The sequence below is a fragment of the Pseudoliparis swirei genome, chromosome 11 (genome assembly GCF_029220125.1).
Source record: "Pseudoliparis swirei isolate HS2019 ecotype Mariana Trench chromosome 11, NWPU_hadal_v1, whole genome shotgun sequence".
Taxonomy (NCBI): Eukaryota; Metazoa; Chordata; class Actinopteri; order Perciformes; family Liparidae; genus Pseudoliparis; species Pseudoliparis swirei.
In genome coordinates this window covers 8,977,698-8,990,029 of record NC_079398.1, presented here as the reverse complement: position 1 = coordinate 8,990,029, position 12,332 = coordinate 8,977,698, and the positions used below count along the sequence as shown (strand labels likewise).

Sequence of the window (12,332 nt, the reverse complement as noted above, 5' to 3'; positions counted from 1 at the left end):
TTTATATGTATATAACATTTCAATACCTTATAGCCTTATAGAGGAACGAGAGCAACAGGGCAGGGAATTTTTTTAATGTGAAAATTTGACATTATATTGGGATAAAATAAAGGTTTGTATGTGACAAGAAATATATATTTAAAGAGTAACCAAATAAGAGGATTTAAAATAGATTGCCAAATTAATTAATTTGGGACACTTAGATAAAATGTGGTCTTTGTCAAAAAATAAAATGTAATTAAATCATGTTTAATTCTACATCGGTGTCATTCTAATCAAACCATAAAGCTAAGCCTTCTTTTATAGATATATTCATTTGAAATTATATTTTCTTGACCAGATTAAAACATGAATGCCAAAAAGAAACGACTACTTCAATTATTTTCTCTTTTACTTTAGTGTCTGCTACAAAGACAGGTTCAAGTTATTTTTAAGAACCTGCCTGTATAACAAATGTAATTAAGTCTGTTATTAGAAATGTCAAATTGAAACATAATTGCCGTTATATTATTTTTCTGTATCGTAAATAACATCAACTATCTAGTATAACACTACTATTAGTAGTATCTGCATAAAACAGCAACTGTATATATAATTTAAAAAACGTTCACCCTTCGTTTAAAATCTATTTATTTTTCTTCTGTTTTTGCAAAAGAAAAGCAATACCCTTTGGGCAAAATAGGGAGATATTGTTCTGCCGACTATAAAAAGCCACCTGAGGCCAACTCTCCTTGCGCAAATCAGCTTATAGTCTTACAAAGAGGTGAGTTTTACGCGCTTTAACGTGACATATGTGCACGCTGAGGAGTTCACTGAAAGCCTCGCTAATCCTTTCAGCTGCTTGTCTTGTGCAAGGTAGAGAGGGATGTGTTTCCGAACACGCTACAAGGGCCTTTTTTTGAAACATGGGCATCGATCGGTGGATTTATTTTGCCTATCTATGAAAGGTGGGAGAGACTTGTAAAATGGATGTATCAAGGTTTTGTTTTGGCAGCATCCGTGTGGGGAGGTATCTCATCAGACTTGACAACCTCAGCCATCCTAAACTGACAGATACAGCAGGTGTCTAAGGGCCGTGGCTCTTCTTTGCATCATTCACTGGACTGCCGTGTCTCAAGAAGATCATCAACTTGTATTTGAAAACATCCAAAATGGGTTGCTCACCATCCAAAGGTACCCATTTTGGGACTCTGGGTCCCATGAGGAAGGGAAGGATGCTTCCCCCTGCACCTCAAGGAACCCCCAGAGATTCCCATTTCGAAGATGGAGAGAATCGTAATTCGAATGGGGATACAACGGAGATCAAGGCAGCTGGACAAAGTCAGGTATTTAAGAAAGAGGCTCATTTGACGCCACAGAAAATGAGATCTGGAACTCAGCTAGCCCCTGAAGCAGTAAACGTGGATAAACTGGGCAGTCAAGGAATGAACAACAACACAGTTGCACAGAGAAAAGACAATAATGTTGACATGCAGGAGGTGGCAGAAAAGAAGTCTGGCAGAAAACCCAAAAAAACTACAAGAGGTATTAAGGGGATTAAAAGGAAAGACAAGGACAAAGAAAAACCACCAGAAGAGAAAGTGGACTTCCCTGAACCTTTGGTCCAGGCTCACCAAGCTGCTTATGCCTTTTTGAATCCTAGCATAAACAAATATGACATTTTACTGGGACTTCTGGAACAAGCAACCCAAACACAGACTTCGGTGCAGACCATGGTAGCTTTCATGGCTCTACGCTATGAGGAAATGATTCACGGACTGGAGGAGATAGCATACGAGGGAGAAAAAGTTTTAAAAGAAAATGGAGAACATCTTGCTTGGCCAAGTCAAATGAAAAACCTCTCATCTTCTCCATCTTTGAAGTCTGGCTCTGCTAATATTGAGCCCCCGCCGGATTTGTTGCAGCAGCTGCTTCAGTACACCACACAGAGAATGCGAAATGTGAGTCATACTGTTGCCGGAATTGGGGAGTGTGCGTTGGAGGAGGCAGTGGAATACTTTGCCTCTGTCTCAGAGCTTTTAGAGGAGAAATTGAAAGTCAAACGTGCAGTAGAGACGAGGCTAATGCGACTCTTAACTCGCATTGAAATGGCCTCTCTGTGCAAGCCTGGGCCAGAAGATTCTGCTCTCTTGAGTGAGGACAGTGGTATTGGGGCTGAGAGTGAATCCCTTGCTGGATCTGAAAGACGCCTTAGAAGAGGGAGTTGTGCGTCCACTAGGACAAATAGAACTACACCTGCCAGTCCTATGGGATACACTTCCATGAACATTAGGCAAGAAGTATCAAGACGAAAGTATCCAAGTCAAATAAGTCCAAGTGTGTCCCTCACCTCACTCAACTCATTAGGTTCCACATCTACCTTAATGGGAAGTAACCATAGAGACTCATTGTTAGGATCAGTCTCCTTGGATTATGGGGAAGAAGACGACAATGATGAGGAGGAGGAGGAGGAGATGGATAGAGGCAAGGAAGATTTACGGATTAGAATGCAATCAAATTCTTCAACTATAGACCATGAACCTCAACGCCCATGCCGCCTGCCCCCAAAGCGCATAGAGAATCCTAAAAATGTCGAAATGACTCTCAAAATGAAAGATGCCATTAGTGGTAGGATACAGTTTGTCCCATCGCAGAATGCCACAACAAAGGTAGGTGGCAGCCCCAAAACCAATAGACGCCAATGGATGGAGGAGGAGGAGGAACCTTCTCCAAGGAGGCCTCAAACAACAGCACCTTTTCGTAAGGCAGTCGTAAAAAAGAGCACAGTGGCTAGAGAACGACGTTCCCAGTCAGCGGAATCCCTGCGCAGCAAAGGTGAAGATCATACTCTGCTTGAACTAGAGAGGACCCAGAAGGATTTAAACCAGAGGTTGCAAAGGATGAGTAAAAGCAAGGCAAGTGGGAACCTGAAGACTGCTCCATCAAAACAAAATCAAGGAACCTCACCAGCACAATCTCCAGCAATTCATCGCAAAAATCCCTCACTACACAAGAACAGCAATCCTCAACCACTTGATGACAAAGCAAGCCTTACAAGGCGCAACAGTTTAAAACAGGAAGTAGCTAGTGCTGTGGAAGATGATAAACCTATGGACAAGAAAACATCCAAGGGTCCAATAAAAGCCACCCCACCTCCTAGTCCTCCTTCATCACCACGGCCATCTTCAGGCCTTTGCAGAGGCAGGAACTCAGTCAAAAGACTGATCAATACGTTTAGTCAAGGAATAGAGGCTTTAGAAGGTCTTCAAGTTCTGGGGCCCCTCAAAGGAGTACGGAAGTGTGGTGTTCCGGTGTTACCTGGCTTAGGGAATATGGAAGCCGTGCTTAGTAGTGGGATAACAAGCTGTAGACCTGATACCCCTTCATCTGAGAAAACCAACCATTTTGATCTGGATAGTCTTCCTCCGCCTCCGCTGGAAGTATTAATGGACAATTCCTTTGAAAGTGCCCAGAATCTTTTAACTGGTGGAGCAGATGAAGGGGCAACAAAACACGGAAAGTCGCCTTCATTAAAAAGGGCTGGACTCTCACAACGACTGAGGGCCTCAGTTCAGTCAGTGATAGTGCTGCCAAGTAAAGGAGGCCTGCCACAGGCGTCCAAGGTTATTTCCTTTCCTAGAGCGAATCAACAACACACATCTACTCCGTCAATGGTCAATCAACCAGACATCCAACTGAAGACAGACACCAGGAAGGAAAAGGATTCCTTGTACCAGCAAGAAAGAAAGAACATACACCTACGACAGTCTTCAGACTTACAAAGATTGTCAACAAGTTACGTATCAACAAATCCATCTGCCATTCAAGGAGAATCAGCAGACATACAAGGTGGTGGCAACTTTTCAGTGCCTGGATGTAATACTACAGTATCTACAGTGCCTCCTCCTTCTGTGGTCAGGAGTCAACCACCTGCCACACCACCTGTAAATAGGGGGCGAATGTTACCCTCAACACCTTCTACAGCAAGCATTCTACATCGAAGACTTCCTAGTACTCAGCACTTTAAAAGGCAACCTTCTCCACCTTCTTCAGCCAGCCCCCCTGTTAACAGGAAACTCCCGACATCACAAGCGGTTCCAGGAAGGCTCCCCAGCCCAGCTGTCACAAAGCAGAATATTCCAAACTCAAATTTGTCTTCCTCCTACCCTTTCAAAGCACCGTCTCCACCAGCCTCGCCAAAACTACAAAGATGGTCAAGGGAGAACAGCACTGAAAACTTATCCAGTGCTCAGATAACCAATAACGCACGTTCAGTCTTCTGCCCCGCGTCACCATCACTGTTTGAGGCCCAGCCTTGTCCAGTTCCCCGACCACCACAAGCATGGACCTCCACCGGGGTCTCCTTTCTCTCACGTTCTTGGGGGAGTCGTGGGAGGTTTCCTGTATTTGTTCAAGGACCTCGACCCTTCATCCGACGTAGCCAATCAGATCGAAGGCCGAGTCTAATTGTGCCACAGAGATCGGCAGGCATCTCGGTGGCTGAGACTTGTGGGAGTGAGCCATCAATATGCTCACAGGGGTGAGTGTTTATCATGTTTCTATGTTACACATTCTAAGTGATTTAAAATGGCGTTAATTCAATCTTTTGGGATGGTTTATTTTACAGGTACCTTCAAGTTCCTGTAAATGTAATTAATGTGCTAGTATGGAATGTTTAAAATGGAGAACGTCTCTAGTTGCATCATTGCAAACAGTATATAAAGAGTCTCAAACATACTTGACAATGCTATTATACTACATTATTAGATGATCATTCAATGCCCCTTCATGATTTTGACTTAATGATGACAAGTTTCCAAGATATAGTGAAGTATACCTCAAGGATAAAAGAGAATATTGAATTATAGAGAGTGAGTGTCACAGAGTATAAAATATATAATGCCAGTCTTTTTAATCTCCCTGCATTATGAATTTAACAGGCCTTTTCTAGATTGGATACTGCATTGATCTTAAATGTTGAGTTTAAGGGTTGCGTGTCTCGAGTAACACAGCAAAACAATCCAATGTTAAAAGTGAAAGGCTAATTTTCGAAATCATAGAAGTGGCCTTCCATGATTTCTTCCAGAGTGTAAACACACACATACATGCACGCACGCACGCACACACACACACACACACACACACACACACACACTAATCTCAGTAATACACCCTCCTTGGTTCTAACCCCACCTGGCCCACTTCCCTAATTGCTCCTGACAACATTCTCCATTCATTCTCACAGGCTCGTTGATGAACCAACCAGGGACGAAGAATTCTGGGGGAGCCAATCAAACCTCAGAGCTCCTCTACGCTCGGCATCGCATCCGGACCTCTGTGTTGTCGGACAGGCCTTGTTTAGAGACTAAAGGGGACCAATGACGTGCCAGTGGGATTATGGATTAGCAGGCTTTAACAAGGAGTTAAGAGGGTGTTCATGCCACGGCAAAGAGAGCAGGAGCAAATCGTATCCACTTTGCTGTGGTAGCGCATCTCCACAATGTTTATGATAATGTGTTGGGTGAAAAGGTGTGCATATTTGCATGCATACTTGATTATGCACACTGTCTGTGTGCACTGTGTACACAATTCCCCCTTTTACAATAAATGGGACTCATTACCTTCGTAAAGAGGCAGATTCAGGTGTTTAGTCATGCTCCATACACGGTGACATACTGCGAGTTCACTTTCAGTTCACTCAGGCCAAAGGTCACGTCCTCAAAATGCTAATCGTGTAACTTCTCGGTGGCTCAATGGTCGCAGGTGTCTGTTTCAACTTCTATTAATTCCCCCCAAAATTAATTAAAAACAAATATTAAAGTGTGTTGATAAATAATGGAGTAGTCTTGCGCCATTACTGACAGATAAGCATCCCTGAATGAGCTGAAAGTACCTTCATTGCTTCAGTTCCATGAACCATTCATTTGAGTCTCATCAGAGATATGTCTTTGTGTTAATCAAAACAATAACACAATGAAATGTCATTTTTGACTGGTTTAGTTCTTTCAGTGAGATGCCATTTTTCTCTGAAATCTTAAAACGAAGTCGACCTCAATCAATTTTTTTATTTTAAGTTTTTCTTCTATCCAATTGTTTTTTTCCGTTTCATTTTTACAATGTGTTTATTAATAAAAAATAAAACATCATACAATCATTCATACTTTTGCATCTTTCTTCATACATTTTATGAACAATAGTTGTGTCCTTTATTAATTAATGAACAAATCAATTACTTAACTAATACCTCTTGTGCTTCAGTGAAACTAAACTTAATAATAATAACTTTATTTATATAGCACCTTTAAAATCAAAGTTTACAAAGTGCTCTACAGAGAATCAAAGGGTTGATGCAGCGCGTTGTTGCAATCCCATAATTAAAAAAAAAAAATAACGGTCAACATTGAGGCAGCAGAGGGTGAAATGTACAAATGTCTCAAATACCCACAATGCAAACCAGCGGCAGTAAATATGCATTAATTCTATTCCACTTATTAAACTCTTAATAGTTTGGACTGCATGCATGATTATATATATATATAATATATATAATATATATATATATTGTATTTAGTATTTTATTTGTATCTTTTATTAATGCTCTAATGTTCACCCGCTGCTGTGATACTGCAATATCCACACTGTGGGACTAATATAGGAATATCTCATCTAATCTAATGATGATGACATCACTGGGGCTAAAATGTGTATGTATGTATGTATGTATACTCTCTTACAATTGGTCTTGGTGGATAATTGAGGCCGCGCCCTTTGAATGTTTTCATCGTTTCACCTTTCTCAGTCATTAGTAATAATCATGATCTGTTCAATGTTTAACCCTCCTGTTACCTTTATATTTACTACCCCTTTTTACCCTCGATTATAATATGACCCCTTAAATCTCAGAAAATTAATTAAATTAAAATTATATTGTTTCAAGGAGTTTATGGTAGTGTTGTTTGTTTGTTTGTTTGAACAATTTAGAATTAACACACATTAAACATCAAATTGGTCAAGGCGAACAGACAGGAGTATTATTGATCGGGTCAAATGATGACCCGAAGGCAACACAAGGGTTAAGAGAACATCCACACAAGACCAGAACTTGGGAAACTTTAGTTCTCACGTGATGCTCATTTATTTGCTGACATGTGTTAACGAGATAGAGGTCGTCAATTAAGCCGAATTTGCAAAATCCCCAATTGTGGTCAGCGAAAGCCGAACATGGAGCCTGAAGTCTCCGAGCGGAACAAATCCACGAGGTCACGCGGCTCGGCCTCGACTCCCTTTAACAAAAGCCAGTTTAATTACTGTCACTGGTCCAGAAGTAGAAGGTGAACGCAAGGGGTCGCCTAATTATACAGGGAGAGGGGCAAAGAATAGGATCAAGGGGTTAATTGTTTTAGCCCGCTGGCAAACAAACAGTTGAAATAGCAAACTTTGCACGGTTGAAGCATGCAAAGCTCTGCATGAAATATCCTAGGATTTATTTGCGTTCTTTTGTAGTTTGGGCCTCAGACATTTCCCTCCCCACCGCCTGTATTACCCGGAGAGCTCTTCATGATTACGTCTCATGCCACGACAACAACATCATCAGCTCCGTTAAACCAGAAGCACCGGAACCTGTGATCCAGGGCGGGGGCGTATTTCCTGTTTGTGGCCTTTAGATGATAGAATCATGCATCGTAATGAGGCCCTGAGGATTCCTGTATTGAATATATATCATCTGTTTACCTTCTAAATATTGAAATGTATCAGGAAATAACAGTGTAACATCTGAGCAGGTTTGATGTGAGGATTAAAGAAACAAGTTTATGCTCAACATGTTTTCTTTCAGAATATGTACAGAGCATTGTATTTGAATGTGTGGCCTCCTGCTCTGCTTACACACATCATTTTGGGTATAATTGCATATTGTGGTTCTTTTTATCATTACTTTTAATAACTTATATTTCAAAGGGTCAATAATGTCCTCCCTTTTATTTTGTCCTTTTCAGACACTCCCCGTTCAGTTCCTATTTGAAGCTATGAGGCGTAATAAAGCTAAAAGTAAACCTTTATGTTTCACTTCCATTCAAAGGTGCTTTTTTGGCGTGGAAGTTTCCAAAAAGTAATGTTGCCAAAGCATCCAAATAATAATGAAACAAATATATAAAAAGGACACAAATAATATGAATATGAACACAACTTTAACATAACATGACGATTAATAAAGACAAATATATACACAGTATTACAATTATATTGGTTTGTGTGTCCAGGTTCACTGTCTGTATTTATCAATTAGATACCTTTGTGCTATATATATATATATATATGTATATATATATATATATGTATATATATATATACACATGAAGTCCGTGAGAATGTTGAATACAATTTGCAAATCTCAATACAATATTTATAAGGGTTGAAATTAGGGCTGTGAAACGATTAAAAATTTTAATCGGATTAATCACAGGTTTTTGTGGATTAATCATGATTAATCACATATTACCGATATTCTCGGTATATTTTGTGAGAACATAGAGATTTATGACAAAAGACGGATATATACATTTATACATTCTTCTATACAATGGTGCTGCAACTCAGCAGTTATTTAGCAGTTTTCTTCCATATGGAACATTAATACATCTTCATCCTAAACAGAATGTTTAACCCTCCTGCTACCTTTCGGGTCAATTTGACCCCATTCAATGTTTAATGTCGGTGTTCTTTGGGGTCAATTTGACCCCACGCTGTTTTTCACTGTGTCAAACATATAAGAAATATCAACTTTTTATTTATTTAAAGGGCTATTTAGGTAGTCAACAAACAAACATAAAGTACCTCACACTTAAACTTGGGAAGCAATATTAATTCTAATAATTTTCTGGAGGTTTTAATTGCTGGGGTCAAATTGACCCCGAGGTAAAATATGTTAGTAAATGTAAAGGTAACAGGAGGGTTAAACAGAACATTTTCTCTTGTTTGTCAACCATTAACTCCACCATGATACAATCTAAAGGCCTCTAGTCTTCCTCGAGCAGCTGCTGAGGCAAACTGACTGTGTGGGTTTTCTTCATGAACTGGGCCGTGATGAAAGGGACGGCGGGGACACCGCTGCAAAGCTGAAACCTCACCGGCCCGGACAGGTGGACAGATTGACAAGTGACTTTTATTTGCTCGGTCGATGCGCGCGCACGGAGCTCTGTGGCGCGAGACGGAGATCGATAAGTGTTAACGCAACGCGAAGAGACAGAAATGACATGCTGCTGTGGAGATACGATCAACAACAGACGTTTAGTTTAATAAAAGAACAAAGACGTGCTATAGAGAACATGTCAGGGGCGGGCCAATCTTTTGAATGTCATGCGATCTACCAACACTACGCCGCGATCGACTGGCAGGTCGCGATCGACGTGTTGAGACCCTGATCTACAGGAAGTAAAAGTCGTCACAAGGTTTCCGTAGGTGAACCTGCGGAAGGATCATTACCGATGAACAGCACGACCGTCTGCATGAGAGCGGACAGAGTTCAGATTGAAGTGGTGTATTGGAAACTCATTTTGCAAGTGACTTTTTTTTCGTCCCGACGACCAACAACAGACGGATTGGAAGCTCATTCTGCGCATGCGTTAAATGCGTAAAAAAAAAAAAACTAGTTAAACCTGTAATTGAATTAACTGAGTTAACGCGTTATTTTTTACAGCACTAGTTGAAATACATTATATTTAGGATTATTTATATATTATATATATATATGTATATATATAATATATGTATATATATATATCAGACGTAGACACTATATATATTATATATATGTATATATATAATATATGTATATATATATATCAGACGTAGACACTATATATATTATATATATATGTATATATATATAAATATATTTTATATATATATATCAGATGAAGACACTATGTACAGTATATATATGTCAGACCTAGACACTATATATATATATACATAGTGTCTGCGTCTGATATATATATATATATAGTGTCTACATCTGATATATATATATATATCTATATAGAAATAATCCTAAAATCTGATGTATTTCAACCCTTATAAATATTTAATTAATATTTGCAAATTGTATTCAACATTCTCACTGAGTTCAATAACATTTTCACCTTTTCTCAAACAAGGTTTATACTTCCCAGCTAGTAACTTTTTTAATTATGTAAACAAACATCCACAGCAGTGTGCTAGCTCACATTTGATGTTAATATGTAAAGGTTATATTAAATAGCTATCGATTTGCTGTCATAAAAATGTTAATCACACGTTTGTGTAGAGTGATGGGAGCTGGGCTCCTGACAGTTTGGCCGATATATTGAATCTGGCTTTTTATCAATCAGATGTGTGAGCATGAATCTTGACACCCTCCTCAGTGATTGTGTATATACGAATTGCTTTTTATGATGTTATTGTGATAACCTTTTTCTCTATTAGTGAAGGCTTGTCATATCTGGCCACAGGGACAACGGTTGAAATGTAGCCTTAGCCAAGACTGACACATTTACCCCTGGGTGGATTGATGTGTACGGTCCACGTTCCAAGAAATAAATAAATGAAATACATTAATTATGAGCCACAACTCTGTAATACAAAAATAAGGGTGAAATATGCTTGTAAATGTCCAGAAATGCAATATTAATGTTTTCTAGGCTGCATAATGACGTGAAAATAAGAATGCTTTTGTTCAGTGAGCCCTTTATTGTCGAAAGACAGCGGGTCCTCCCCATGGAGTCCACTATGTTGCTCCGCCGTGCGTCACGTCGGCCACCGTAGTTCTCTTCCACCCTCGGCCGCTGCATGCCATCTGCAGCCTCACCGCTAGATGGCGCCAACTCCTCCACACTGGCCCTTGTGATGAAGCGCTGCTAAAGAAAACCCAGCTGTTCTTCTTAGGGATTAAAACACATACAATACATTAACAACATATTTTAATTGCATCAAAATACACCGAAGAAAGAAAAAAAATAAGACAATAAAAACAATATTTCATGAATAACACATCAGCTCTGGATAGTCAATGACATTTATTAATTTCTACTATGAATAAATCATCCACTAAATATGAACTGGTCTCGAGGTAAAGGAGCTGCAGGAGTCGGATTGGTGGATTGGTGACCATCTGTCCTCCAGGTTAACCCACCACCGAGGACAGGTTGCAGCTGCATCACCTGCAGTGACACCCGTCCTCCACCAGAGGAGTGTCTCACCCCACAGTCCGTTTCCCATCACCATGGGGAGTGAATCCTACTTGAGGGTGCACAGGGCCCCTCCAGGTGGAGCTCACCTGCTCATGTCCATGGGGGGTCGCTGACATGCAGATGTGTCGTTGATGCTGTTCAGCCTTCAGAGAGTCAGAGACGAGCTCTTTAGATTTACGCTGCGTTGCATTGAGACGGACATCTATACTTTTATTAATGTGCAAAACAGCCGAGGGAGATTACGTTCCCCTTGCCGACCAATTATTATTATTTTAAATAGTTCTGATTGTGCCTTCACAAATCAAATGTTCGAAGTATATCAGAAGTCGCGGGTCAAACATTATAAAGTGACTTGTTTTTAATTAGAAAAAAATCTGTGTCTCAGACTATAAAATCCCATCTGTGGGAAGGATGTTTAGTGTCATGGGCGTCCATGTAATGTGTGTGAAGATATTTTAGTCTGGACTCAACCGATTCGACCCAATTCAGACTTGCCCAGCTTCCTAGCCAGTTAAAGGGCCAGCGGTCTGAGGTTCCTCAGGCCGTCAAGGAAACTACTTTCATGAGCTCAACACCAGCTCACAACCAGCAGGCCTGGAGCCTTCAGGGCCCACTGGAGTTCTGGGGTTCCACAGAAGTAAAAATGCAAAAGACAATACAAGGATTCTTATCTCAGAAGGTAACCGGGGTTACGTTTGCCAAAACTGGCCACGAGTGACGATTATAGGATCATTTGAACTAATAAAACAAGTCGAGAAAAGTCATTAAGACGATAAACTGACTGTTAATCATCAACACACTGTGGTACAGTGAAATGTTGTGGCTGCAGGAGTCAATACTTTCAAAGATGTTTTAAGAAATCCAATGTTCAAATCTATGACTTTTCATGATTGTTTTGATCAAATATAAAGTTCAGTGCTACACGCTACCTCTCCCAGCTGTGGAGACATTGGTACAACCGTATATTTATAAATCATTTGTAGTTATTTGTATTTAACCTGTGATTTAGTACTATATAATTATATTTTAATGTTTTGTACTATCTGAACATTGAGTCTGAAATAAAAGTTTACTTGATTGATTGATATTCATTTGAAGTTCACATTCGCAAATATTAGCTGCAGAGGG

The 12,332-nt window shown here is 40.0% G+C and overlaps 1 protein-coding gene across 1 annotated transcript; it reads left to right on the top strand.

Annotated features, from left to right (window-relative positions):
- The first annotated feature begins 873 nt into the window (after positions 1 to 873).
- On the top strand, positions 874 to 6,135 carry pcare1 (photoreceptor cilium actin regulator 1). The gene is made up of 2 exons (XM_056427010.1): positions 874 to 4,519; positions 5,225 to 6,135. The coding sequence occupies exons 1-2, from the start codon at positions 1,152 to 1,154 to the stop codon at positions 5,346 to 5,348; spliced, it is 3,492 nt and encodes a 1,163-aa protein (XP_056282985.1). The 5' UTR covers positions 874 to 1,151; the 3' UTR covers positions 5,349 to 6,135.
- Positions 6,136 to 12,332: the final 6,197 nt, after the last annotated feature.